Source organism: Lotus japonicus, chromosome 1 (assembly GCF_012489685.1).
Source record: "Lotus japonicus ecotype B-129 chromosome 1, LjGifu_v1.2".
In the NCBI taxonomy this organism is placed as follows: Eukaryota; Viridiplantae; Streptophyta; class Magnoliopsida; order Fabales; family Fabaceae; genus Lotus; species Lotus japonicus.
In genome coordinates this window covers 5,851,110-5,874,828 of record NC_080041.1, presented here as the reverse complement: position 1 = coordinate 5,874,828, position 23,719 = coordinate 5,851,110, and the positions used below count along the sequence as shown (strand labels likewise).

General features: G+C 35.9%; 2 protein-coding genes across 4 annotated transcripts; both read left to right on the top strand.

Annotated features, from left to right (window-relative positions):
- Positions 1-7,704: 7,704 nt before the first annotated feature.
- On the top strand, positions 7,705-16,007 carry LOC130733230 (probable sucrose-phosphate synthase 3). Of its 2 annotated transcripts, XM_057585355.1 has the most exons (13): positions 7,705-8,522; positions 9,529-9,761; positions 10,467-10,530; positions 10,612-11,304; positions 11,684-11,818; positions 11,901-12,032; positions 12,389-12,565; positions 12,650-12,703; positions 12,782-12,844; positions 13,095-14,066; positions 14,358-14,485; positions 14,807-15,090; positions 15,528-16,007. In XM_057585355.1, exons 1-12 carry the CDS (start codon positions 8,247-8,249, stop codon positions 15,087-15,089), a joined length of 3,210 nt encoding a protein of 1,069 aa, XP_057441338.1. In that variant the 5' UTR covers positions 7,705-8,246; the 3' UTR covers position 15,090; positions 15,528-16,007. The 2 variants fall into 2 exon arrangements, with proteins under 2 accessions (XP_057441338.1, XP_057441337.1); XM_057585354.1 differs by lacking the exon at positions 15,528-16,007 and having other exon boundaries at positions 7,706-8,522; positions 14,807-15,334.
- Positions 16,008-17,596: 1,589 nt separating this feature from the next.
- On the top strand, positions 17,597-22,469 carry LOC130733229 (probable receptor-like protein kinase At2g42960). Of its 2 annotated transcripts, none has more exons than XM_057585352.1 (9): positions 17,597-17,811; positions 18,325-18,376; positions 18,768-19,499; positions 19,627-19,731; positions 19,912-20,034; positions 20,549-20,719; positions 20,811-20,940; positions 21,059-21,268; positions 22,025-22,469. In XM_057585352.1, exons 3-9 carry the CDS (start codon positions 18,838-18,840, stop codon positions 22,121-22,123), a joined length of 1,500 nt encoding a protein of 499 aa, XP_057441335.1. In that variant the 5' UTR covers positions 17,597-17,811; positions 18,325-18,376; positions 18,768-18,837; the 3' UTR covers positions 22,124-22,469. The 2 variants fall into 2 exon arrangements, with proteins under 2 accessions (XP_057441335.1, XP_057441336.1); XM_057585353.1 differs by having other exon boundaries at positions 17,597-18,223.
- Positions 22,470-23,719: the final 1,250 nt, after the last annotated feature.

Here is a 23,719-nt window from a genome sequence, read left to right as displayed (position 1 = left end):
AAAAACAAATAAAAACACACAAACATTTCAAAACTTGCTTATTTCACGACTTCCCTACGTAATGAACCTCCTAGCCCGCGCGCGGTCACACCAAGAAACCAAGGTCCTGGCAAATTACTTCAGGTGGGGATGGTTTTGACGGATTTGAGCTTCTAAACCACGAAGCATCAACGCTTCTGATCCTCTCGGTTTCAATCCCAAACGCTGACCAAGCAACCAAGTTCTCTGAGCCCGAGTCGTCACTCCATCTTCCCCCTGTACTGGCTCTAAAAAATCTGCAGGCAAAGGAATTGGTTTATTTTTACTACCTTTTGGACGACCAAGAGATGTATCATATGAGAAAGGTGTTCTTATGTGGTAACATGAGAATAAATCATGACTGTTAGATAATATCATGAACGGTCAAGATTAAAACAATTTAATGCTCACATGACCACTTAAAAAAGTCATGTGACTTTCTTAAAAACTCACATGACTTAATGTTTTAATCTGGACCGTTCATAATTAGATCTAACGGTCATGATTTATTTTCATGTCCTCACATAAGAACATCTTTCTCATATGATACATCCTCATATATATATATATATATATATATATATATATATAAACGTTACGTGTTACAAATCCTTCACCTTTGTTTATCTTTTTTTTTTAAATCACCTTTGTTTATATAAGTTTGATAACATATTGACATTATAATTCAGGATTAGTTTTACATGTTATGTGTTTTTCTTGTATTAATTATCATCATTTTCCTAATTGCAGTAAGTTGAAAAAGAAAGTGAAAAAACAAATTGCAATTATTAGATTATTTGTTCCTTAATTTTATGGTGACTCCAAAAGGGATCAATCAAGTGGTCCCCGTGGTACTCATGTCTTCTAGCTTAGACGTTACCTAAGGATGTTTTGTTTTCTCCTATTACGTAGGCCAAAATTGCAATTGCATAACGGCTAGTGCACCTCTGAATATATAATTTTCATTTAATAAAATAATATACCTTCATGGAAACCTTTACCTTATAGTATAATCGTTTCATACAAGGTAGTATTTCTCAGTAATGACTATGAAATGCACTTTTTTGTTATACATATAATCGACACACTTTTCTTGTGGTTTTTAGCGGCTATTAAAAATTACTACTAAACAATATGTTGGAAGTGTGTCGGCTAAAAGTGAATGTCCGAGCATCATTTTAGTTTTTTTTTTCTAACATAAGTTTCACACAATTATTTTGAGCATAAAACATCCACATCATAATAGAATAATTTTCTTATTAGATTTTTTGTTTTTTTTTTTCATTTACAAGACACACGAACTCAATACTTTACTTAAAAAATAAAATAAAACATGTATTAGTTTCATATACAAGTAGCCAGATATGTGACATTTGGACTATTCTTGGAGATAACAATATAATACTAATTAATCAGACCATTACTAATGTTAATTATCTCCACATTTCTTATGTAATAATTTGACATGTATATCTATATTAGGAACTAACACAAATTCAGCTAGATTTCTTACTAATTTCTCAAATTTTCAAAATGTCAAATTTCTAGACCTATTCAACCCATCTTTACTTTATCAAAGTGTATTATTCTCATCATTATTTTAATGAAAGCTTAATAAAATAGTTCAAGTTCGGAGAAAGCACCTTTTAACTATTCCCCAAGCTGGACATTAGTCAGTTTCATTCCATATTGTTCATGTTATATGAAAAGAGAGGGAAAGGGAAGTGAATATGTTCCATCCAAAGTTTCCACACCAAACTTTACCACAGCTAGCACAGCGCATTGCATAAAAGAAACCTGTAGATAAAGTGGGTGGGACAGATTCACATTAATTGTTTTGTTGATGTTGAGTTTGTTTTGTAGCATGTTCGTTGAATTGGAACATAAAATTTGACTTCTAATTATGAGTAATTATCAATGCTCACAGTAACCTTACCTCATTGTCTGCTATGACAATTCATGGTTTGGTCAGTATTTTCTAGCTCATTCTAGGCTCCATCAGAAAAAAAGATGGTTCACGATCCACTCATATAGAAATTTTGATTCTCATATTCTCTGTTAAATTTTGTGTCTTTCTTAATATATTTAGAGTGACAAACACAACATTTCACTTTAATATTGTCTTGTGGCTTTGCTTTGTTGGAATTAAGGCTTCTGTGGATGCCATGTAATCGGCTGTAGGAGCATTGTGCAGATTGAGTTTCTGATGTATTATTTCAAGCTGACATGTGGGGCTTTAGTTTGTGGGGTTATGTTAATTTGCTCTGTATTCTTATACCAAGTATCATTTTCATCTAAGGGTTACTCTTTTTCCTTACTAGGTTTTTCCAAAGGGGTTTTTCCTAGTAAGGTTTTAATGAGGCCTTATGCTTTGATATTTCTTCCATGGAGGGGGTGGGGGTGGGTTTCCTTTTCTTGTCGTTTTTCCAGACCTTTGTCTTTGTAACATTTTCTTCTCTTTCTCTTCTTGTATTGGGTTGAGACACCCTTGTGCTTCATTTCAATTTATATTTATTCCATTGCTTATATAAAAAAATAATATTTCACTTTAATATTGGATATAGATAGTTTCATTCCAAAAAAGATATATAGGTCCTAAGTCATGTTATAACAACGATTTATTAAACTATGTGTTGACACAATACAAATTTGCAAGTGCAATCTAATAAAATGCTAGCAACATTTACTTTTACACTCTATTTTCAACATTCATTAAAATTCATGTGACATCTATTATGTAAGTCTCACTTTCAATGAGACCTAAAATGAATTTCAATGAATCTAATGGAGAGTGTTAGAATAAGTGTTGTTAACCCTTCATAACAATACTATTTTAGGCAAAGGCTACGGTACAACAGTTGTTAGGTCTTGTATTAGTACATGACAGGTTTTTAACCATTGATATAATATTAAAATATTGGATGGCTGAGATCAAATGAACAAAATTACTGAGATGCCCTTCAATCCTAATTCTTTCATTCTCTTCTTCTGGAACACTTTGCCCACTTTCTCCCTGCTACACATGACACTTAACCAGAAAACTAAACCACATGAACCAAGCCCACACCAATACATCAACGAAAAACCGAGAATCCCTAAGATGCATCTCCAGAAATTGATCGATGAACAAAATCATTACATATAAGGTAAAATTGAATTTTCATGTATTAATAGGAAGTTTAGAAGCACCACCTCTGAAGTCCAGTTTCAGAAAAATTATCTCACTAACAATGAAAACATAAATCAAAATGTCTATTGTGAAGAAGCAATGAATTTGAGTAGGAACAACAAGTACTATGTTTCATTTGGTTATGATTCGCCACCTTCTCATTTTTCTGGTTACACCCACATTTTCCACAGATGGAAATTTTTCACAATCCCATACGCACTTGTTTACCACCACAATCAATTGCTATTCTTGATTTGTGCAGATCTTCTTCTCTTGGTCTCCGTGCAGTGATCTTTCTCTGCTAGTAGCTGCTGAGCCTGGGAGTTTTTTCAGAGTGAGGGGTGGTTCCTCGTGGGTGCATGAGTGTGGAGGCTTTTATGTACCTCGTCCTCACTCTGTTCTGTTTGCTTTTCTGGTTCCAATTTTTTTCTCTTTACTTGTATACATACCCCTTGTACCCCTCTATTCTAATTTATATAATTTGGCATTTCAAAAAAAAGAAAGAACGTAAGAATCTGTTGGTGTCCAACTTCAGATGCTTGGAGAAGGGGAAGGAAGGAGATGGCATAAGTTGTAAATTGAAAACAATTTAAAGGTAAATTTGTCAAATGTAGGTGATGCAACCATACACCACTTGTAAGGCTTATGCACCCTAGCCTTTGCCACTATTTTATAGATAATTTTGTTGAAGTTTTTCTTCCATCCAACTGTTTTCTACCTGGTCTTGGTTTTTTTTGGTCACATAGTTTTTTTTCTTTGCTCAACATTGGGTCACATAGTTTTAGAAGTGATTAGGTGTCTCTCACAAACAATTGGGCTCTTATCCTGATGTTTCACTTGCAATGTCCAGTGTTTTGTTTGTGGGCCTGAACGTCGTTGTGGTCAGTTTCAATCAATATAACACTGGGCATTGCAAGTGAAACATCAGGATAGAGCCCAAACACTTTGAACAAAAAAAAAGATTCTAACACATGCATCTTTCACATGAGGCAAGGTCATGTTTGAGCTAACAAGATCCGGATGGGGGTTAGTTCTTCCCGTTGGGCAGTAATAAAAAAATGCAAAACCTAACTTATAAATGTGGTATGGAAATTACCTTAAAAACACAAACCGCACTTAGGTCCACTAAATAAATTTGATATCAATAGGTCCACTAAATAAATTTGATATCAATGTCACATAATGCATACCATAGTTTCAAAGTGCGATAACTAAAAAATCAACTGTGTAAGAGAGTTATGGTGGGGGGCGGGGGGGCGTTAGATTTTGTTATTTTTTTTTGGTAATTAGTGGTATTTTGAGGTTTTTCAAAATTTTGGGGTCGCACCAAAAAAAAGTGGGGTTGCTTTAAAATCAAAACCTAAAGGAAAAGAGGAATGAGATATAGGTTCCGTTTTTTTAGTTAATAAATGTTAGCTATACATGTGAAATTTGTCACATATTTTTTTTTATAGGCAAATGTTAGTTGTTAGAAATGTTAGTAAATTAATCCCTCCTCCGGCACCCTTCATCTCACCAACTAGTTGTTAGAATTGTTAGTAAATTTGTCACATATGCATGTCATGATTTGAAATTTATTAGTGAGATAAAAAAATTTGAATTGAGACAACAAGGAACCATTTATCTTTTGAATTGTATGCGGAATGCTAGTAAAGCCTTGTTTTAACACTCTCTTTTCAATATTTTTTCATTGATTATATTATTTGAGATTCATGTGGAATTTACCAAAAAAAAATGGAACCTTCCTAATTTAATGAAACTCATATGAATTTCAACTAATGAATGAGAAAATGTTAAAATTAAATAAGTATTGCTAGCCCTCCTACTACTACTACTACTACTACTACTATTATTATTATTATTATTAGGAAAATGCTAAAGTGCACGAGATTTAGAAGCACGACCGCACAACCAGGCACGAGTATTTTTTATTTCAAAAAAATCAATTTCAAAATAAAAATAAAACATTGATTTGGTGCTACATATCGCTAGAAACTCCATGTTTTCTGCTGCATCTACAATCTGCCTTCTACACTGCGGCATCTCCATGTTTCCTGTGGATGTGCGAGCAAGCACTTGTCTCCGTCGTGCGTGGCAAACCTCACGTCCCTCTGCGTCAGTGCGTCCGACATCAATTCCGCCAAACCCTCTGGCGCACCGCCATTAATCATCTTCCAATGTTCTGAAAAATAACAGAGCAAGCCTTGGAGAAGCCACCATATGCGCTACAGGCATGGTAGCTGGGGAGGCTGCGGCGCAAGCCTCCAGATCTGTAAGGGAAGGTGTATGCGGCGGTGTTTTCCGGCTTTGCGGTAAGAAAGTGGAGAGAAGGAGGGTGACGTAGAGGAAGAACCCATATAGATCCACTGCATAATTGAGTTCCATTCTTCATTCATTCAACAAATGATTTCAGAAGTTGTAACTGTAAGTAGAAGAATTGAAATCTCACTCGATCGATTGAGGGGTTGGGGAAGAGGAATATTCGAAGGCACGGTGGTGTCGGGGTACCTGTGCCTGTGTCACTCAGTTGGGCGTGAAGCAGACATGTTGGTGATGGACCTGTGTGGTGAGGTGAGAGGAGATGATGGGTGGGGTTATTTCTGGAATAATATAATAATGATGGGGATATTTTTGGAGTTGCACATCGACCTAAGGAAATATATCACTGTCGTCGCTCTCGTGCCTTATATTGCTCGTACCATATAGCACCACTCTTATTATTATTATTATTATTATTATTATTATTATTATTATTATTTGGAACCGAATTCAATGAATTATTCCATAACAAACAAAGGCACAAGGTGACACAACCATTTGCGCTTAGTCTTGTCTGTTTTTGCCAACTCTCCCTCGAATAGCTAAGTTCTTTTGTCTGATTGCTGAGTGCAGCTAGCTAGCATGTGTAGATGAAGTCACTTGAAACTAAAAATTGCTTCAATCAATGACTATTTCTAAATATTCGAAAAGGCAATTTGTGAGTAAAAGGCTTGAAAACAATGAAGGAAATTAAAAGATGATCAAGCTAGAGATAAAGTTTGATTGATGGTGGTTACTACTTGGTGGGTGATGTATCATTTGCCACAAACTTTCGCATCAATAACCATTTTTGTTCAACATCACGGGCTTGGCGGTGTGTGTGCTTGACAACACAGTGACAGGTTTCTAAATAAAATGGTTCAAAAGCAAAGCAATGACTTTAACTTTGATGCACTTTTGTAAAGGAATCAAAATAGTATATGCTTGATTATTCTGGATTCAAGTATTGTGCATAGAAAAAACATTTACTATGAGAACTATAGATGTTTCAAACTCAAATAAAATCATATTGAAGATAACTATAGAATCAACTTGTGAAATTGACAACACTGACATAAAATATATGTCACCTAAAACAACATAGGATGATAGGAACATATGAATATTGGATGATGATACACCGAATTTTTTTGGTATTTGAATTTAAGTTATGATTAGTCAAATGTCTTTGTCAACTTATTATGATCAAGCAATTGTAGGTTTATGTTGCATATATAGCACGTTGGTTGATCACATTTATCAAATGTAAAGTGAAGAATAAATATCTGAGTACTTTTTATCTCGAGTATGGAGCAATAGAGCAAAAATGACTGTGATTCTTAGTTTAAGTGAAGTTATTTTTATTAACGGTATGTCTGAAAATATATGTTTGATTTTCATTAAATAAAGGTAAAAAAACTGAAGCTTTGATCATATTAGGAATGGCTTCTTCCTGAGTAAGTACTGATCCACTTAACAGCACTTGTAAGCACCAACGGTTTTACAGGTGTCCTAGCTACTTTCTATGGCTCCAGACTAATGTGCAAATTAAACTTAAAGCAAAATGAATGTAAATTCAGATATTTGAGTACTTTTTATACGAGTTTATGGTAATTATGAACGGCCAACACTTACAAAGTTATAAAGAAAAATGAATGTATAAGAGTGAGATAATTGGGTGACTTTTTCATTGATAGTAATTAGTAATGTAGTATATATACAAAACTGACTAGTTTAAAGTCAAACTAATGTCTAATGTCTAATATATCTAGTATAATTACAGCATAATTACAGGAAAGAATAATCATTACATTCCTATTTTATCATTGAAAAACACAACCTGAAATTTGGATGTCTTAAGTAGTATGAATAATTTCTGATTCTTAACCTATTGAATATGTGTATTATTTTTGTAAACTAAAAGCAAATCAATTGAATTTAAAAGAAGAAAGAAAAAACAATGAAGACAATGAATCAGAGGAAGATGCAGGTTTATAGGAAAGAAACAAGCCGCAGTGTCGCATTGGGAAGCGGAAAGCATTGGAAAAGGTGAGCCGTACATAACAAACATTCAAACCAAATCAACATTCCCTCGGCAAAACAAACCAAATCAAATTTAGTAATTCTAACTTATTAACATATCACACAACACACCATAATAAATTTACACAAGTATCACCAAAAGTTTAACATAAAATTTAAATAAATAATACCAACATTGGATGACCACTTAGTGACATTCATTATTCATATATAACAATATAGTTTGTGGCAGTTTCTGACTACCACAAACTGCATGATGAAAAAGCTCTACAATCTATAACCGTTTAATAGATGTACACAAATCATTTTTTTATTATCATCTCAATACATCCTATTTCTTATGATTTGTACTTGTAAATTCTAGTGGTGACACCTTGAAGAAACAAAGAATGAAGAATATGTGGCCCATCATTCATTCATTGCCATGTGGTTCTCTCTCCACTCCCATCTCCTTCTCTTCCACCCTTTTAACATGTCCATGTCTTTCCTTCCAAGTACACAACCAAATCTCTTGCACCTTTCAATACCACAATTCTCTCTCACTTCTCATAGAAACATCCCTTCCCTTCATTACACAACCACGTGGACAACCATGTTCATGATTTCCCACGTAGTATTCAACAAACTCTCTGAATAATTAAGATTGTGTTGTGTTTCAGGCACTGCACTAGTGTTGTTACATACAATACAACACAAAGGAACATTTTTTTGAGCCTTAATGGCTGGGAATGAGTGGATTAATGGGTACCTTGAGGCTATACTATCAACTGGGGCTCCCACTGTTGATGAACAACAAAGGGCAGTGGCTCCTAGAGAAAGTGTGCATTTCAATCCCACAAAGTACTTTGTGGAAGAGGTGGTGAGCAGTGTTGATGAGTCTGATCTGCATAGGACATGGATCAAGGTGGTTGCCACTCGCAACACCAGGGAACGCAGCTCTAGGCTAGAGAACATGTGCTGGCGCATTTGGCACCTTGCCCGCAAGAAAAAACAGGTTTTTCTTCTTTACATGATTGAATTGATCAAATGCCAATTGCCAATAGTTAGGCCTGACTAGTATTATAAGATGGTTTGGTATCTAGATCAAATTATTAGGCAATCCATAAATGATTCATCCGCAAATGTCAAGTCTTGCAAATTTTACGCGTCAGGTGTCTGATGTTGGGTGTGTGAGAGATGTGTTATGGTCTCATATTGTAGACCAGTCCTCATATTGAGCTGCCCAAACTGAACCCAAATTATATGACCAAAATTCAGTCACAAACATTATTCATGCATGCCTAGGCAAAAGTGTGTTTTTTGTGATTGTGGTGAATGTGTGTTGTGAGCCTAGGGTAATTTGTAGGGTCCCTATTTACTATGATTAGAAAATCTTTGCTGATTTGCAACAAAGATTTCACGCAATTTGAACTGAAAGTGAGCATACTAGTCATGTGCATATTCGACCAGAGTATTGGGGTAGAGTTAGGCCGAACCTAAATTATAAGACTAAAATTCAATCACATACATTATACATGCATGCCTGCCTGCCTGGGCATAATTGTGTTTTTGTGATTGTGGTGAATGAGTGTTTGTGGGTGTTGTGGGGCTAGGGTAATTTGTAGGGTCCCTATTTACTATAATTTGCTACAGAGACTTTTAGCAATCTGAAATTGAAAGTGAACATATGAGTCATCTGTGTATTTATATTAAGTTTGATTCTTAGCACATTTGTTTAGAGATGTATATTCTGATTTGTTTATCTTAGCTGCTCCACATTTTTCATTCACTACTTAGCAATGTTTATTTATTTGTTTTGGCTGGAGATTAATTTGTATGTTTTTCTTCAAATTTTCAACACAAGGAACGGAATAGAATCATGAGCCAACAAACATTGTTTGGTTTAAACTTTCATTTCATTGTGTCTTTGGATACCAGTTGAGTCCAATGTAAATGCACTTTTGCCTCACAATGAGTGTTAACAAACTTATGCTACTCTCTGACTCTCTCTGCTTGAGTAGTTGGAAGGAGAGGAGCACCAGAGATTAGCAAACCGACGATGGGAGAGAGAACTAGGACGCCGGGATGCAACAGAGGACATGTCTGAAGAGTTATCTGAAGGAGAAAAAGGGGATGGCGTTGGGGAGATGGTACACATTGAGACGCCTAAGCAAAGACTCCAGAGGCAGATTTCCAATTTGGAAGTATGGTCTGATGACAAAAAGGAAAAGAAACTTTATATTATCCTCTTAAGGTATGTTATTCTTGCTTACATCAAAAGAATCATGTTGAATTTAATTTCCTGCGAACCAATTTTTTTAGGAAGTGTTCATGTCTAAAGGAACACTGATTACAGTGGAAGTTATTTTCATATTTATTTACTTACTAGTATGTGATCAGCAACAAAATTGAGCTGTGTCAGATACATGTTACCTGTCTTATACACAGCATAATACAGATTCAGCTGTGAAGTCTTTCATCAACTAACTAATAGCAATGTTTGGGTCAGCTTTTCTTTCATCATAATCAATTTAGCAACTCAAAAACTACTCACATTAGCTTCTCCACATAATTGATTATGGCTTCAGAATGAATTGTATAAGGGTCACCAAACATGCATTTAATCCAACCATAATGTTATTCTTTCTGTCTTTCAAATTTGTTTGGAGGTTATGCATTTTGGTAAATTGTCTATGATTGGGGTCTTTCTAAAAGATTAATTTGATTGGCAAAAATAGAACAAAGAAAGAAAGAAAGAATTGCATTGCAGGGTTGTGCTATCAGAAAACTGCATGTTTAATATAAAAAAAAAAAAAACTTCAACCATTTTTATAGTGCAAGTGTAGTATACTTCATTTTGTCATTAGTTACTCTTGTTGTGACATGCTTCTAGACTCTAGTAGTAAATTCTGCAAGCATGTGTATATGTAATGTTTGACTATGACTTTGTTCTTTACAGTTTGCATGGATTGGTTCGCGGAGAAAACATGGAGCTTGGTCGAGATTCTGATACCGGTGGACAGGTAGCCGAAATTCTTACATGAATAAGCCCTGCCCCCTCCAATCTAATTGACATTTTAATGATTTAATCAATGTATTTCCAGATTAAATATGTGGTAGAACTTGCTCGTGCACTTGCGAAAATGCCTGGAGTTTATAGAGTAGATCTCTTCACGCGCCAAATCGCTTCTACCGATATTGATTGGAGCTATGGAGAACCTACAGAAATGATAACTGCAGGCCCAGATGATGACGATAGCATTGGGGAGAGCAGTGGTGCATACATCATAAGGATACCCTTTGGTCCGCGTGATAAATATCTCCCGAAAGAACTTCTTTGGCCCTATGTTCAAGAATTTGTAGATGGAGCCTTAGCTCACATCCTCAACATGTCAAAAGTACTAGGTGAACAAGTTGGTGGGGGACAACCTGTGTGGCCATATGTGATTCATGGACACTATGCTGATGCTGGAGACAGTGCTGCTCTTCTTTCAGGAGCTTTGAATGTGCCAATGGTGCTCACAGGTCATTCACTTGGAAGAAACAAGCTCGAACAGCTTCTCAAGCAAGGGCGCCAGTCGAAGGAGGATATCAACTCAACATATAAGATAATGAGGAGAATAGAAGCAGAAGAACTTTCCCTTGATGCTGCAGAACTTGTTATCACTAGTACAAGGCAAGAAATTGATGAGCAATGGGGACTTTATGATGGATTTGATGTCAAGCTTGAGAAAGTTCTGCGCGCTCGTGCTAGGCGTGGAGTCAATTGTCACGGTAGATTCATGCCAAGGATGGCGGTAAGAATGTAGTTAGTGTCACATTCCATTTGGAAGAGATAGCAAATTGAAATTGAAGATATATTTTTAGCTCTTTAACCTTGGTTGAATTGAACTTCTTTGGCAAAGGGAACAGCTATAAGTTCCAACTTCTTTAGCAAATAGACGTATCATTACTTTGATTCATTTGATGATTTCCTATTCTTATCGGCATCTCTTTGTGCATGTTTGGAAATCTTTCCACAATTGATTCTAAAGCTAGAATCAATGGGGAGAAGCTTCAGTGAGTAGCTTCTAGTTGCCAGAATTGGTTCTGAGGAAATAGAAGCTGATCCAAACATGCTAGTCATTACTTTTGTTGATTGTCCTATTAAGTTATAGTGGTTGCCACTCTCTACAGGTTATCCCTCCTGGCATGGACTTTAGCAATGTTGTGATACAAGAAGATGGCCCTGAAGTTGATGGGGACCTCTCACAGCTTACTAGTGGTACTGACGGGTCTACACCAAAATCTTTACCAGCAATCTGGTCTGAGGTGAGTAGCTGATATTATGTCTACACATCTGCTACTTCACCTTTGTCACTGTTATTGACTTGCAACTAATAACTTGGTGCAGGTGGTGCGTTTCTTCACAAATCCTCACAAGCCTATGATCTTGGCCTTATCAAGGCCAGATCCAAAAAAGAACTTAACCACTCTATTAAAAGCTTTTGGTGAATTTCGTCCCTTGAGAGAACTAGCTAATCTTGTAAGTAGACATAATTCAATCAGTAATGATTTGTGGACACCAGCATAGTGCGAATCCCCCAAAAAATTACATTCCGGAAACTAATTTCCAAATATGATTACCGGAAAAGTAAAATTTAACATGTGAGTTTTTCTAGGTTTTGGAAACTAGTTTCCTGAATGTAATTTTTAATGTTCTGGAATTCTGTAATGTATTTTAAACATTCCGGAAATTAGTTTCTGGAATGTTATTTTTTGGGGTGTCTGTCTTGTGTTTGCACTATTTGGATGTCCACGGACCATTATTGTAATTCAACTTCTCATTTGGTGGAAGCTATGGTTGAGCACTTGTAAAAGGACTAATTTGTTTTCAAACAGACACTTATAATGGGAAACAGGGATGACATAGATGAGATGTCTTCTGGGAATGCAAGTGTGCTCACAACTGTGATAAAATTGATTGATAAGTATGACTTATATGGGCATGTGGCATACCCTAAACATCACAAGCAATCTGATGTTCCAGAGATATATAGATTTGCTGCAAAAACAAAGGTACACTGAAAATATAATATATAGAACCAATCTCTAGTGTTTTAATGATGATAACCAGCTATCTAATTTGAAATTTTCTCTCAGGGAGTTTTCATAAATCCAGCTTTAGTGGAACCTTTTGGTCTTACTTTAATTGAGGTATGTTTTAGCTAAATATCCACTTCGGTTCAAATGTTAATGGTAAATTGATTATTAAATGTGTTTAAATTCATGCAGGCTGCTGCACATGGGCTGCCAATGGTGGCCACAAAAAATGGAGGACCAGTGGACATTCATAGGGTAATTGAAGAGTTATATCTATATATCATAGTTTATTACATGGTGCATACTGGAAAGTTCCTAATGTCTATGACATGAATGATTTTCTTAGATGGCATCAAGGCGTGCATTAAAACATAACAATATGTAGTCATTAGATTTTTTAGATTCCAAACTTCCTTTTTCCTGTTATGTTTATTTTGGAAATCAAACAGGATCAACTATAAAAAGGATCATTTTGATGTGTCTTGTTATTTTTCTTTGTTATTAGGCCCTCAACAATGGTTTGCTTGTGGACCCTCATGATCATCATGCAATTGCAGATGCATTGCTCAAGTTGTTGTCAGAGAAAAACCTGTGGCATGATTGCAGGAAAAATGGATGGAAGAACATACACCTCTTCTCATGGCCGGAACATTGCCGCACTTATCTGACTCGGGTGGCCGCATGCCGGATGAGGCATCCTCAGTGGCAAACCAACACTCCAGAGGATGACATAGCTGATGAAGAGTCCTTCAATGACTCACTCAAGGATGTGCAGGACATGTCCCTCAGGCTCTCAATTGATGGTGACTATTCTGCAGCAAGTGGTAGTCTTGACATGCAAGACCAGGTAAAAAGGGTCCTGAGTAAGATGAGGAAATCAGATTCTGGTCAAAATCAAGATAGTGGAAGTGGAAATAAGACAAGGAAGCCAGATTCTGGTTCAAATTCAAATAGTGAGAACATGCTGCTTGACAATGTAACCAACAAATTCCCTCTACTGAGGAGGCGACGCAGGTTGATTGTTATAGCACTTGATTCCTATGACAATAATGGAGCTCCTGATAAGAAGGTGATAGAAACAGTTCAAAGGATAATTAAATCTGTTCAACTAGACCCTCAAACTGCAAGAGTTTCAGGATTTGCTTTCTCAACTGCTATGCCAATACAAGAAACCGTGGAGTTCCTAGCATCTGGAAATATTCCAGTGAATGAGTTTGATGCTTTGATTTGCAGTAGTGGGAGTGAAGTTTACTACCCTGGTATTCATTCAGAAGATGGGAAGCTTTTGCCTGATCCGGATTACGCGGTACACATAGACTATCGCTGGGGCGTTGAAGGTCTAAGAAAAACCATTTGGAAACTTATGAACACCATTGAAGGTGAAGAAAAATCTGCAAAAACTTCCGACCCCATTGAGGAAGATCTGAAATCAAGCAATGCACATTGCCTCTCATACAAAATCAAGGATCTTAGTAAGGTATGTGAAATTTACAATTGCACTTGTATAATGGCGGTAGAGGGTGATCCTTGGCGTAACGGTAAAGTTACTGCCATGTGACGGTGTGGTCACAGGTTCGAGCCGTAGAATCAGCCTCTTGCAAAATTATAAGATAAGGCTGACTATAGATCCACAGAGTGGATCCGGGCCCTCCCTGAACCTCGTGCGTAGAGAGAGCTTTATAGCACCAAGTTTGCCATTTTTACTTGTATAATGGCAGTAGAAGCACATAGAAATTGATTGAAATGATATGTTACTTGTCTATATCAGGCAAAGAAGGTTGATGATTTGAGGCAGAAGCTTAGGATGAGAGGTCTACGTTGTCATCCTATGTACTGCAGAGGATCCTCTAGAATGCATGTTATTCCCCTTCTTGCATCTAGAGCTCAGGCACTCAGGTAAACACTTCATTATATGTTTGGAAACCAGTTGTAGATACTATAAAAGTACTTTCAAACCAAAGGAGCCAACAAGTTCCTTTTACTTTTTTACTCTCCAGATCTGTGTAAATGTGTTTTTACTTTGGAGAGAAGGATTTCCAAACATAGTACAATGTTTTCACAGTATTCAAAGGAAGTACGAACAATTCAAAATAGTAGTCATGTAGCCTTGTGCTCATGTAAAACACGTATTCCGCTGTGAAATGCTTTAGAATCACATTCGGTTTGAAGCTCAAGTCTTAGCTTTGGGGTAATTGACTGTTTATTTGGTTATGCTAGGTATCTCTTTGTCCGTTGGAGATTGAATGTTGCAAACATGTATGTGATACTTGGAGAAACTGGGGACACAGATTATGAGGAAATGATTTCTGGAACTCACAAGACCATAATCATGAAGGGAGTGGTGTCTAAGGGCTCAGAAGAGTTGCTTAGAGGTCCAGGAAGCTACCAAAGAGATGACATTGTCCCAAATGAGAGTCCTCTTGTCACATCCATTAGCGAAACAACAGAGGATAATATTGCTAATGCTTTGAAGCAACTTTCAAAATCTGGAGGAATTTGAGGTGCTACACTAGTATTGAGTATAGTAACACACTTACATACATGTCCTGGTACATAATGGAAATGGGATGTAATTATCTTTACTGTTATGCATATATTGAATCTGGCCAAAATGTAGCTAGATTATGGTTTTCTTTGTTACAAAATGCTAGGTCTTATAACTTGAACAGAGGTGAGGTATAATTTTCATTATGTCTCACGGAATAAAGTAGTGTTAATTAATACCAAAAATAATTTTTATACTCATATCACCATTTGTTTTGGTTACAACTTACAAGAGGAAGAGACTCATATCACCATTTAATTGAAAAGAACTTTTCATTTTATTTTTTTATCTTATTTCCTTTTTTATATTGATTTATCTATGGTTGTCTGTATAATGGAAGAATCCTAATGTTATTCACCTTTCTTTCTGAACTAAAAATTATTATGACTACAGGCAGAGCGGAGGCAGAATTTCAAGAAGGGGACCAAAATCTAAAAGACTGTATATGTTTGGATACACGCAAGAAAATTGTCGTGAAGGCAAAACCGCATCGTAGGTCGTTGTCATCAGCCATTTTCTCCATCATCGGAAGCTACATTCAAGATTACATCCTCCAATCTACATGCCACTTCGAAGAGTCCTTAGATCTGATCTTCATCGTTGGCCTCTCGAAGGCTGATTTCCATGGACATCGTCATCTTGCGGGACTCCTCTGAGTTTCGACAACGAGTTTGAATGGTGAATCTCCGTCATTCGTCATATGAGGGCGTGAGTTTTCAATTGAAAAAATGAAAATTAAAGCTAAAAAGAGGGATGAGTGGGTGGAGTGTTAGTAGTAGTCACCGAATAGTATATGGAGACAGGAGAGGGGATCACAAAAAATATTATAAAATACTGTTATGAAAATTTTGAAAAGAGAAAAAGTTTGATGCACTGACGGTGTAAAGTAAATAGTGATGATATGTCCGTTGGTTCGTTAGGACTAAAAAAATAGTAAAAATATGCCTCTTGGACCGTCATCAGTAAAAAGTTCATTAATATCTAGATATTTTCTTACTATTATAAAAGTTAAAAAAATAAAAAAAATAAACATTCTACATAGTTACTAATCAACATTTAAATTATTAGAAGAAAAATGACCTTTTAAAATAATTTCATCATGTTTGATAATTATTCCATAATTTTTTTTACAATTATTCCATAATTTAGTTCAAATACATCAATTATTTTTTAATAATATCAATGTAGAAATATGTTAATAGTTAAAAATATTATTCGAACATAATTTTTTATATAAACTTCAACCATAACAAGGTTTTTTTGTCATAATATTTTTTTTTGTACATCAAAAAGATAAATTGCACTCTCCAAAGGTTATCCTTGAACTTCCTCCGCGAACTCATATGTCTCATAACTCTTACCACTTGAGCTATCATATGAGGACATAAACTTTTCTTTCATTAAATAAAGTTTCAAATAAAAAAAAATTAAAACAAAAAACTATTAAAATTTTATCTGTAAAAAATAGCGCAATGTGCATTGCACGGGCTATTGCACTAGTATCTTAATACAAGAAAGACGTGAATTTAGCATCGGCACCAGGCATTGTTCTGTTTGTGTAATTGTTAAATTCTTCTTCCTCTTTGTAGTACACCTTGTATTCCCTTTAATGCATTCTCCTTCCTCTTTGTATTAAGGGTTGGAGTACCTCATGTACTCCTTTAATGCATTTTTCAGTTCAAAACTTATTAATCAAAATCCACAAAAAATAGAAAATTCAATTTCTCACTTCAACTCTAACTTTATATTTGTAAAATCCCTTAAATCATTTACAAATTTATACTAATTTTTTTAAATTTTTTAAATCTTTAAAACGATTTCATATCTTGAATTCTTTTTTTTTAAAGTGACATATCTTGAATTCATTGCCTATAATATTTGCATAAAAATTAATTATACATAATTTCAAGTAGAAAAAATTTCATGAAAGATTGCAATTGACTTAATTTTAAAATACAAAAACATGATTATGAATTCACGGAGCGCTCTAGATAATCGCTATTGGACGTGAGCCAAGAAAATGTGAATGATTGATAAACTTGTGGGTTGTTCTTTTGATAATGGGGACGAAGCGGCAATCCGTGGGCTAACACAAGAAATGGAGGAGTGGTGAATTCCTGAGTGATGATATTATTCTTCGTGTTGTCTTTAGTTCTGGTTTAGGTCTTCGGTATGCTTATGTTGGTTTTTCTCTTTTGTTTAGGGAGGTTCTTATTGTCTATACTTTTCATAATGGTTAAGTGGGGGTAATTGTGTTTTTCTGTGTGTGATTGCGGATTTTTTTTTTATCATCATTGTCTTATTCTCGAGCTTCATATCTTCTTTCTTTATTATAATTAATATATTTGTACTTAAAACAAATAAGTAATTGAAAACAAAATGACACATGACCTAAAATAAAAGCATCCAAAGTGTAACTATAGATAAAAATTTCTATAACATCTCAATTTTGATGTCATGTGAGAACCCACAGACCACCTCAAACTAAAATTGAAAACATTCTAAGCAGTTAGGGACAGAGGATGATGCCAAGTTTTGAGATTTACACAAGATTTATCCCTTTTCTCACACTTTGTTAAGCAAACAGACAGACATCACAATAACAGGAAAAAGGAGAAGGAGGCTAGATTTGGGGCTTAGCTTCTCCCTGTTGGATTGGAATTGGATTGAGATTGAGGTTCATTTCATCCTTCTTTCTCTCTCCTCACTTTTTCTTCTTCCCTACCAGCCTTAATCACCACAACCACTGTTCATTTCAAACTTGCTTTTCCTTTACTCTCTCTCTCACTCACTGTTTTCCTTGGTTACAAAACCATGCCTCCTTTCCAGCTTGCTCTGCTCCTTCTCTCCTCCTCATGTACAACAATACCCACCAACCAAAATCCAACCTTTCTTTCTCTCTCCTCTAAATTCTCCTCACTCTCTCTCTTCCCCTGCAATTTTCCTCCATCAAGATAAGATTTTTACCTGGCATTCCCTTCCATGTTTCGTTTTTTAACATCTTAGCCTCTGAGGTTTTGCTTTTCCTTCACTGTGGCCCACTTTTTACCAACTGGGGTGCCACTGTTTCATCTGGGTTTTGTTGTAGGGTTTGTGTCGGTTATTCCTACAACTTCCTATGTGCATTGAGTGTCTTGTCGGTTCAAAAATAAGTGTGAAACTGAAACCTGTTGCTTCTTTGGTTGCTCAGGGTAGAAGATCCAGCAGGGTAGCTAGCTAAGCTACCTTAGATCAACACAAAGGTAAGTGCATTGTCTTTTCTTAATACCTTTTTGGATAATTCACAGTTCACTTTCTCTTTTGTTTACTTGGATGATAAGTGATGCTTCATGCTTCCCTAGTTGCTTTTCTTTTTGGTAGAATTGTTGTGAAAAATTGATAATCAGCAGTTCCTTTTGCTTTCCCAATATATTATTCTAAAGACATTCAGTCAGTGTGTCTTTTTGATTGTTAAATGGTTCAAGTATTGCATTTCCTTTTGGTTTAGAGCAGCTGAATCCCTATATGCTTCTCCTTCTGATAATTGGCTTACTTGCTGATTTTGGTTAATGTTAATGGGATTGTTTCAAGAACTGAAATGTTATGTGTAAATTAGAATGTTCATATTTGTGTCTCAATGTTCTTTGTACTCAGGTAGGAATGCCTTGATTTTGCTAGCTGAAGAACTCGGGGGACATAGTTGATTGAGTTGTAGCGAGCGATTATGTCATCCAACAGTTCTCTGAATGTTCAATTGTCTAAGACTTCGATATTGGGTTTGAAACGATGGGTTTTGATTGGGATAGGTGTTGGTGCATTTATAGTGCTGATTCTTTGTATAATATCTATATGGGCGATGTTTCGGAGAAAGTCTAGGAGATCTCTGGAGAAGTACTCTATATCCCAGATACCAAATGTCTCAAAAGATATTGATGTCGACAAGGTTGGAGTGCAGGGTTCTCATGTGCAACCAGATAATATTTTTATTCCTGTTCATGACAAGGAAAATGATAATAATTCAGGTAAGGTATCGGTTCATTATGGGATGAGCAAGTCCGGTGATCATGATAATGCCAGCCAGTGTAGTTCAAATTATCATCACGAGAGAAGATTTAGTTCAATGTCAGGGGAAGAAGGAAGCTCTGGGAATGGTATGAAGCAATCTACATTGTCACATGGAGGGCTGGTGACTGCCTCTCCTTTAATTGGCTTGCCAGAATTTTCTCATCTCGGATGGGGCCACTGGTTTACACTTAGAGATCTGGAACGAGCCACCAGTCGTTTCTCTGCTGAGAACATTATTGGAGAGGGTGGATATGGGATTGTTTACAGGGGTGTGCTGGTCAATGGAACCGAGGTGGCAGTGAAGAAACTTCTTAACAACTTGTAAGGATATTTTATATTATCATTGGTGTACCCTCTTAACTTCCTCTTTCACTTTTTGGCATAATTCGCAGACAAAGACTTCTTTTTAATCTTGTAATGTAATTGTGTTCTGCATTTGAGTTCATAGGGGACAGGCGGAGAAAGAATTTAGGGTTGAAGTGGAGGCTATAGGCCATGTTAGACATAAGCATCTTGTACGCCTGCTTGGATATTGTTTGGAAGGTGTTCACAGGTATCTATCCATTTGGATAATTTTATGTCATAGTTGTGCTCTTACGAGTCCATTCTTAATATTAGTAAAAGCTTTGGGTTCACGAGAGTCATGTTCTCCTTGGTCCAAAATTGAACATAAGCTTTTGAATATATTATGTTTCTTTCTGATATAATGAATATACTTTACATTGATACTCAGGATTCTGGTATATGAGTATGTGAACAACGGTAACTTAGAACAATGGTTACATGGGGAAATGCGCCAACATGGGACACTAACCTGGGAGGCCCGCATGAAAGTTATGCTTGGCACAGCCAAAGCGTAAGTTTAGCTTGCAGCTTACAATTTTGCCCAGTCTAGTTATTATAAACCCCTAATCTCTTATTTTTATGATTGTAGAACTATTCCGTGTTCTTTCAATACCATTATTGTTTTGTGCATGCCAAAATATATCATAAACGTTTATTGACTGTTACCTGTTTGGATGCAGGGCAAAAAGCACTAATTAGAGCTTATCTAGTGTTTTTTAGTAGATAAGCCGCAATAAGTGCTCTTTGATGTGTATCCAAACAGACTCATTTTCTTATAGGCTGTAGTTTCATATATTTTGCAATTTACATAAGCTCAGTACTCAGTAGGTCTTTGGACAAAATAACTATATGTTCTCTTCCTCCACAAGCCCCTGTCTAAACTCCCTTATCTTAGCGAGCATGTGATGTTCCCTAGTTTTAATATTTTGCTTCTTAATTAGTTATCAAATTTACTTTTAGAGAAGTTTAACATGGGAACTAATCCCACTGATTTTAAAGTCTACGTTTTACTGTGACTGTGGCAGGCTTGCTTACTTACATGAAGCAATAGAACCAAAAGTTATTCACCGGGATATAAAGTCTAGCAACATATTGATTGATGATGAGTTCAATGCAAAGGTTTCTGATTTTGGTTTGGCCAAACTTTTGGACTCTGGAGAAAGTCACATAACTACTAGAGTAATGGGAACATTTGGGTATACTTATAGTTTTATTATTTTTTGTATTTCAATATTTTATTGAGAGGATTTATACACTTGCGAACTTACTTCTGTTGTGGATTTTCAGCTACGTGGCACCAGAATATGCTAATAGTGGTTTGTTAAATGAAAAGAGTGACATTTATAGCTTTGGTGTCCTTCTACTGGAATCAGTTACTGGAAGGGACCCTGTAGATTATGCGCGTCCTGCAAATGAGGTGCGTAGTTGCCATAAGCTGTGCCAGCTTGTCAGTTCTAAGTTCTAACCATGCTTTTCATCAGAAGTAACTACTGACCTTCACATAGCTGATGGGATTTTGTTTATCCTCATGATAGGTTAATCTTGTTGAGTGGCTCAAGATGATGGTTGGGTCAAGGAGGGCTGAAGAAGTTGTGGACTCAAGCCTTGAAGTTAAACCATCAGCTCGTGCTTTAAAGCGCGCCCTTCTCGTTGCACTTAGGTGTATTGATCCTGATGCGGACAAGAGGCCCAAAATGAGTCAAGCTGTAAGGATGCTCGAAGCTGACGAATATCCATTTCGAGAGGTTCCCTTCAATATCTTGTCGTGTCATATATAAGTTCTGCTGTTTAATTGAGTTTTTATCACATTTTTGGCCACTTCTCAGTCTTCTGTGCATTCTATTTCTGATCATCATTTTACTTATTACATGTATATAGCATTGTATGAAAACTATCAGGAAAATAATGTTTGATTTTCTCCAGCCTACATGCTTGCTCTTTACTCTGTATAGCTTAAAGACAGGCAGAGAAAGATCTATCTTACTTTTAGCATTGGGAATATACTGTTTCTACATACATGTGTTCTAATGCATTATATTCTAGTGGATAAGATAAAGAACCTAGGTCCTATTCTGTATGCATGTTTTTTCAAGCTTCTATACAAAATATTGAAATATGTCTGTTAATATAGATCCCCAGTCCTCTTGGTTGCCATCCTTGTCAAATTGATTATAGTAAATGAGTTGATGTGAGTCGATAGTGAAGTGATTTATTTATGTTTGGATACATTCATGAAAAAAGTGAGTTTTGTAGGGTAATGTTCTGAAACCCAGTTGTAAAATTAAAATCTCACAATTGATTATGTTCAACGCAGAAGCTACTCTCTCCATCTTCTAGCATGATTGATTTTAGGACTGATATCATTTCTTCGAAGTGACTCTCAAACATCAATATTGTCAACCAAAATTGATTTTACTCTATCATAATTGATTTCGAGGTTCCCCAATGGGAAACCAAACATGCACTTAAGCCAGATAACTGATTGATGAAATTGCTTTCAGGATCGAAGAAATAGAAAGAGTGGCTCTACCAGTATGGAGATTGAAACAGTGAAGGATATTTCTGCTCCATCTGATGCTGAAAAGGCAGGGCATTCTTAAAGCTACATGCCTGAAACAACTCAAGGATAGGATTGAAAACCCCTTAACTTCACCTCATGTACAATTTCTGTTGTACTCATTTCAGTAACTATATCTATACCATGTATCTCCCAAGTTTGTGACCTTGAGAAAATTTTGCTGCATCTGAGAAGAGAGTGGGATAAGAGAGAGCCATTTGGACAATGAATTTTTCTTTTTTCGGTTAAATTCAATGGGACCATTTAATATATGGTACGCCAACTTTGCAGAGAGGGTAGTGTCTGTGATAGTATTAATGTTGTACAGATGTCAGCTGGTCCCATGTTTTTCTTACATGATTGTTAATTTATTTTTCACCCTTCGGCTATATCCTTGCAAGCTACTGCAGAGTGTTGATAGTAAAACTAAAAAGCTAGTATTTGGATTCAATTTTGCTAGTCATCTTGCATTAAGTTTATCTATAGCTTAAGCTTCAGAAAGCATTTAATCAAGTGATAATACCTCTTTTCTTATGCATCAGTTTTGACTTAGTTGTGTTATTTTCTCAACAATCTGATTTCATACATAAGGCTAGAGTTTATGTAACGTGTTTGGTTCTGTGATGGGGAATCCTGTAATCACTTATGGGGGAAGTTATAAAGTGTAGCTTCTGAAGTTACTATGTTTTGGAATGTGTTACCACCAATCAATCCAAACATGCTAAGTAGAAATGACTTTTTGTCTCTATAGCTGTGACAAGTCCTTATGCCTGTGGGGAAAGTTATGCCCTGTGATTTGAATTTCAAATTGTTCAAATGACCTGACAGGAAATGGGTAGTGTAAACAAAGTTATCATTTCTGACAGCAAAATTTTACTTCAAGATGCCAACATTGACTGGTAAAACAACATGGTGTGAAAGTGGTTGCTTTTCTTTATGGTTTTGTTGGTCCATGCAGTAAAATTTTGAATGGCTCCACTAGTTATTTTCATCTCTTGATTCTCTTGAAGAGTGTTTTCATTCCACCGATGTTAAGTGTCACAAGCCAAAAGAGGTTATTATCCTTGTACAAATAAATTGAATAGTTACATTTGTGTGGATGTTACAGAAATGAATTTGGTTATTTGAACCCTTGTTGATTGATTCTCTTGTTATGTAGTACTACCCAAATGGGAAAAGAACATAGTTAGGGAGTTTCTTGAAATAGCACTAATTGGGCAGGACCAGTCAAAACTTCAAAAGGTGGAAATGGAATAATACTAGTACATGATAACTCAATATTCTGATAAAGCAGACCTGTTTTCACGGACTGCTGCTATAGCTTCTAGGCTAGTTGCTTGCATCACTAACTATCTTTCTATGCTGCAAGTTGGTCCAGCTTGAATCCACGTCAGTAGTAGCTTTTGTCTTCTGCTTCCCAACCTCCATTAATTCTATGTAATTTGCCAATTTTGTTGTAGGAATGTTTATTAAGATTAAGTTAGAATAGAAAATATAACCCAGCCAATTGGTCCAAAGTTAAGCATATTTATTTCATTAATCAAATTTTCCTTTGATTATGTGAACATTCTCAGTTTCAAAAAAAAAATGTGAGCATTCTCCAATATATTTACATATATGGCATTAATTACACAATAAA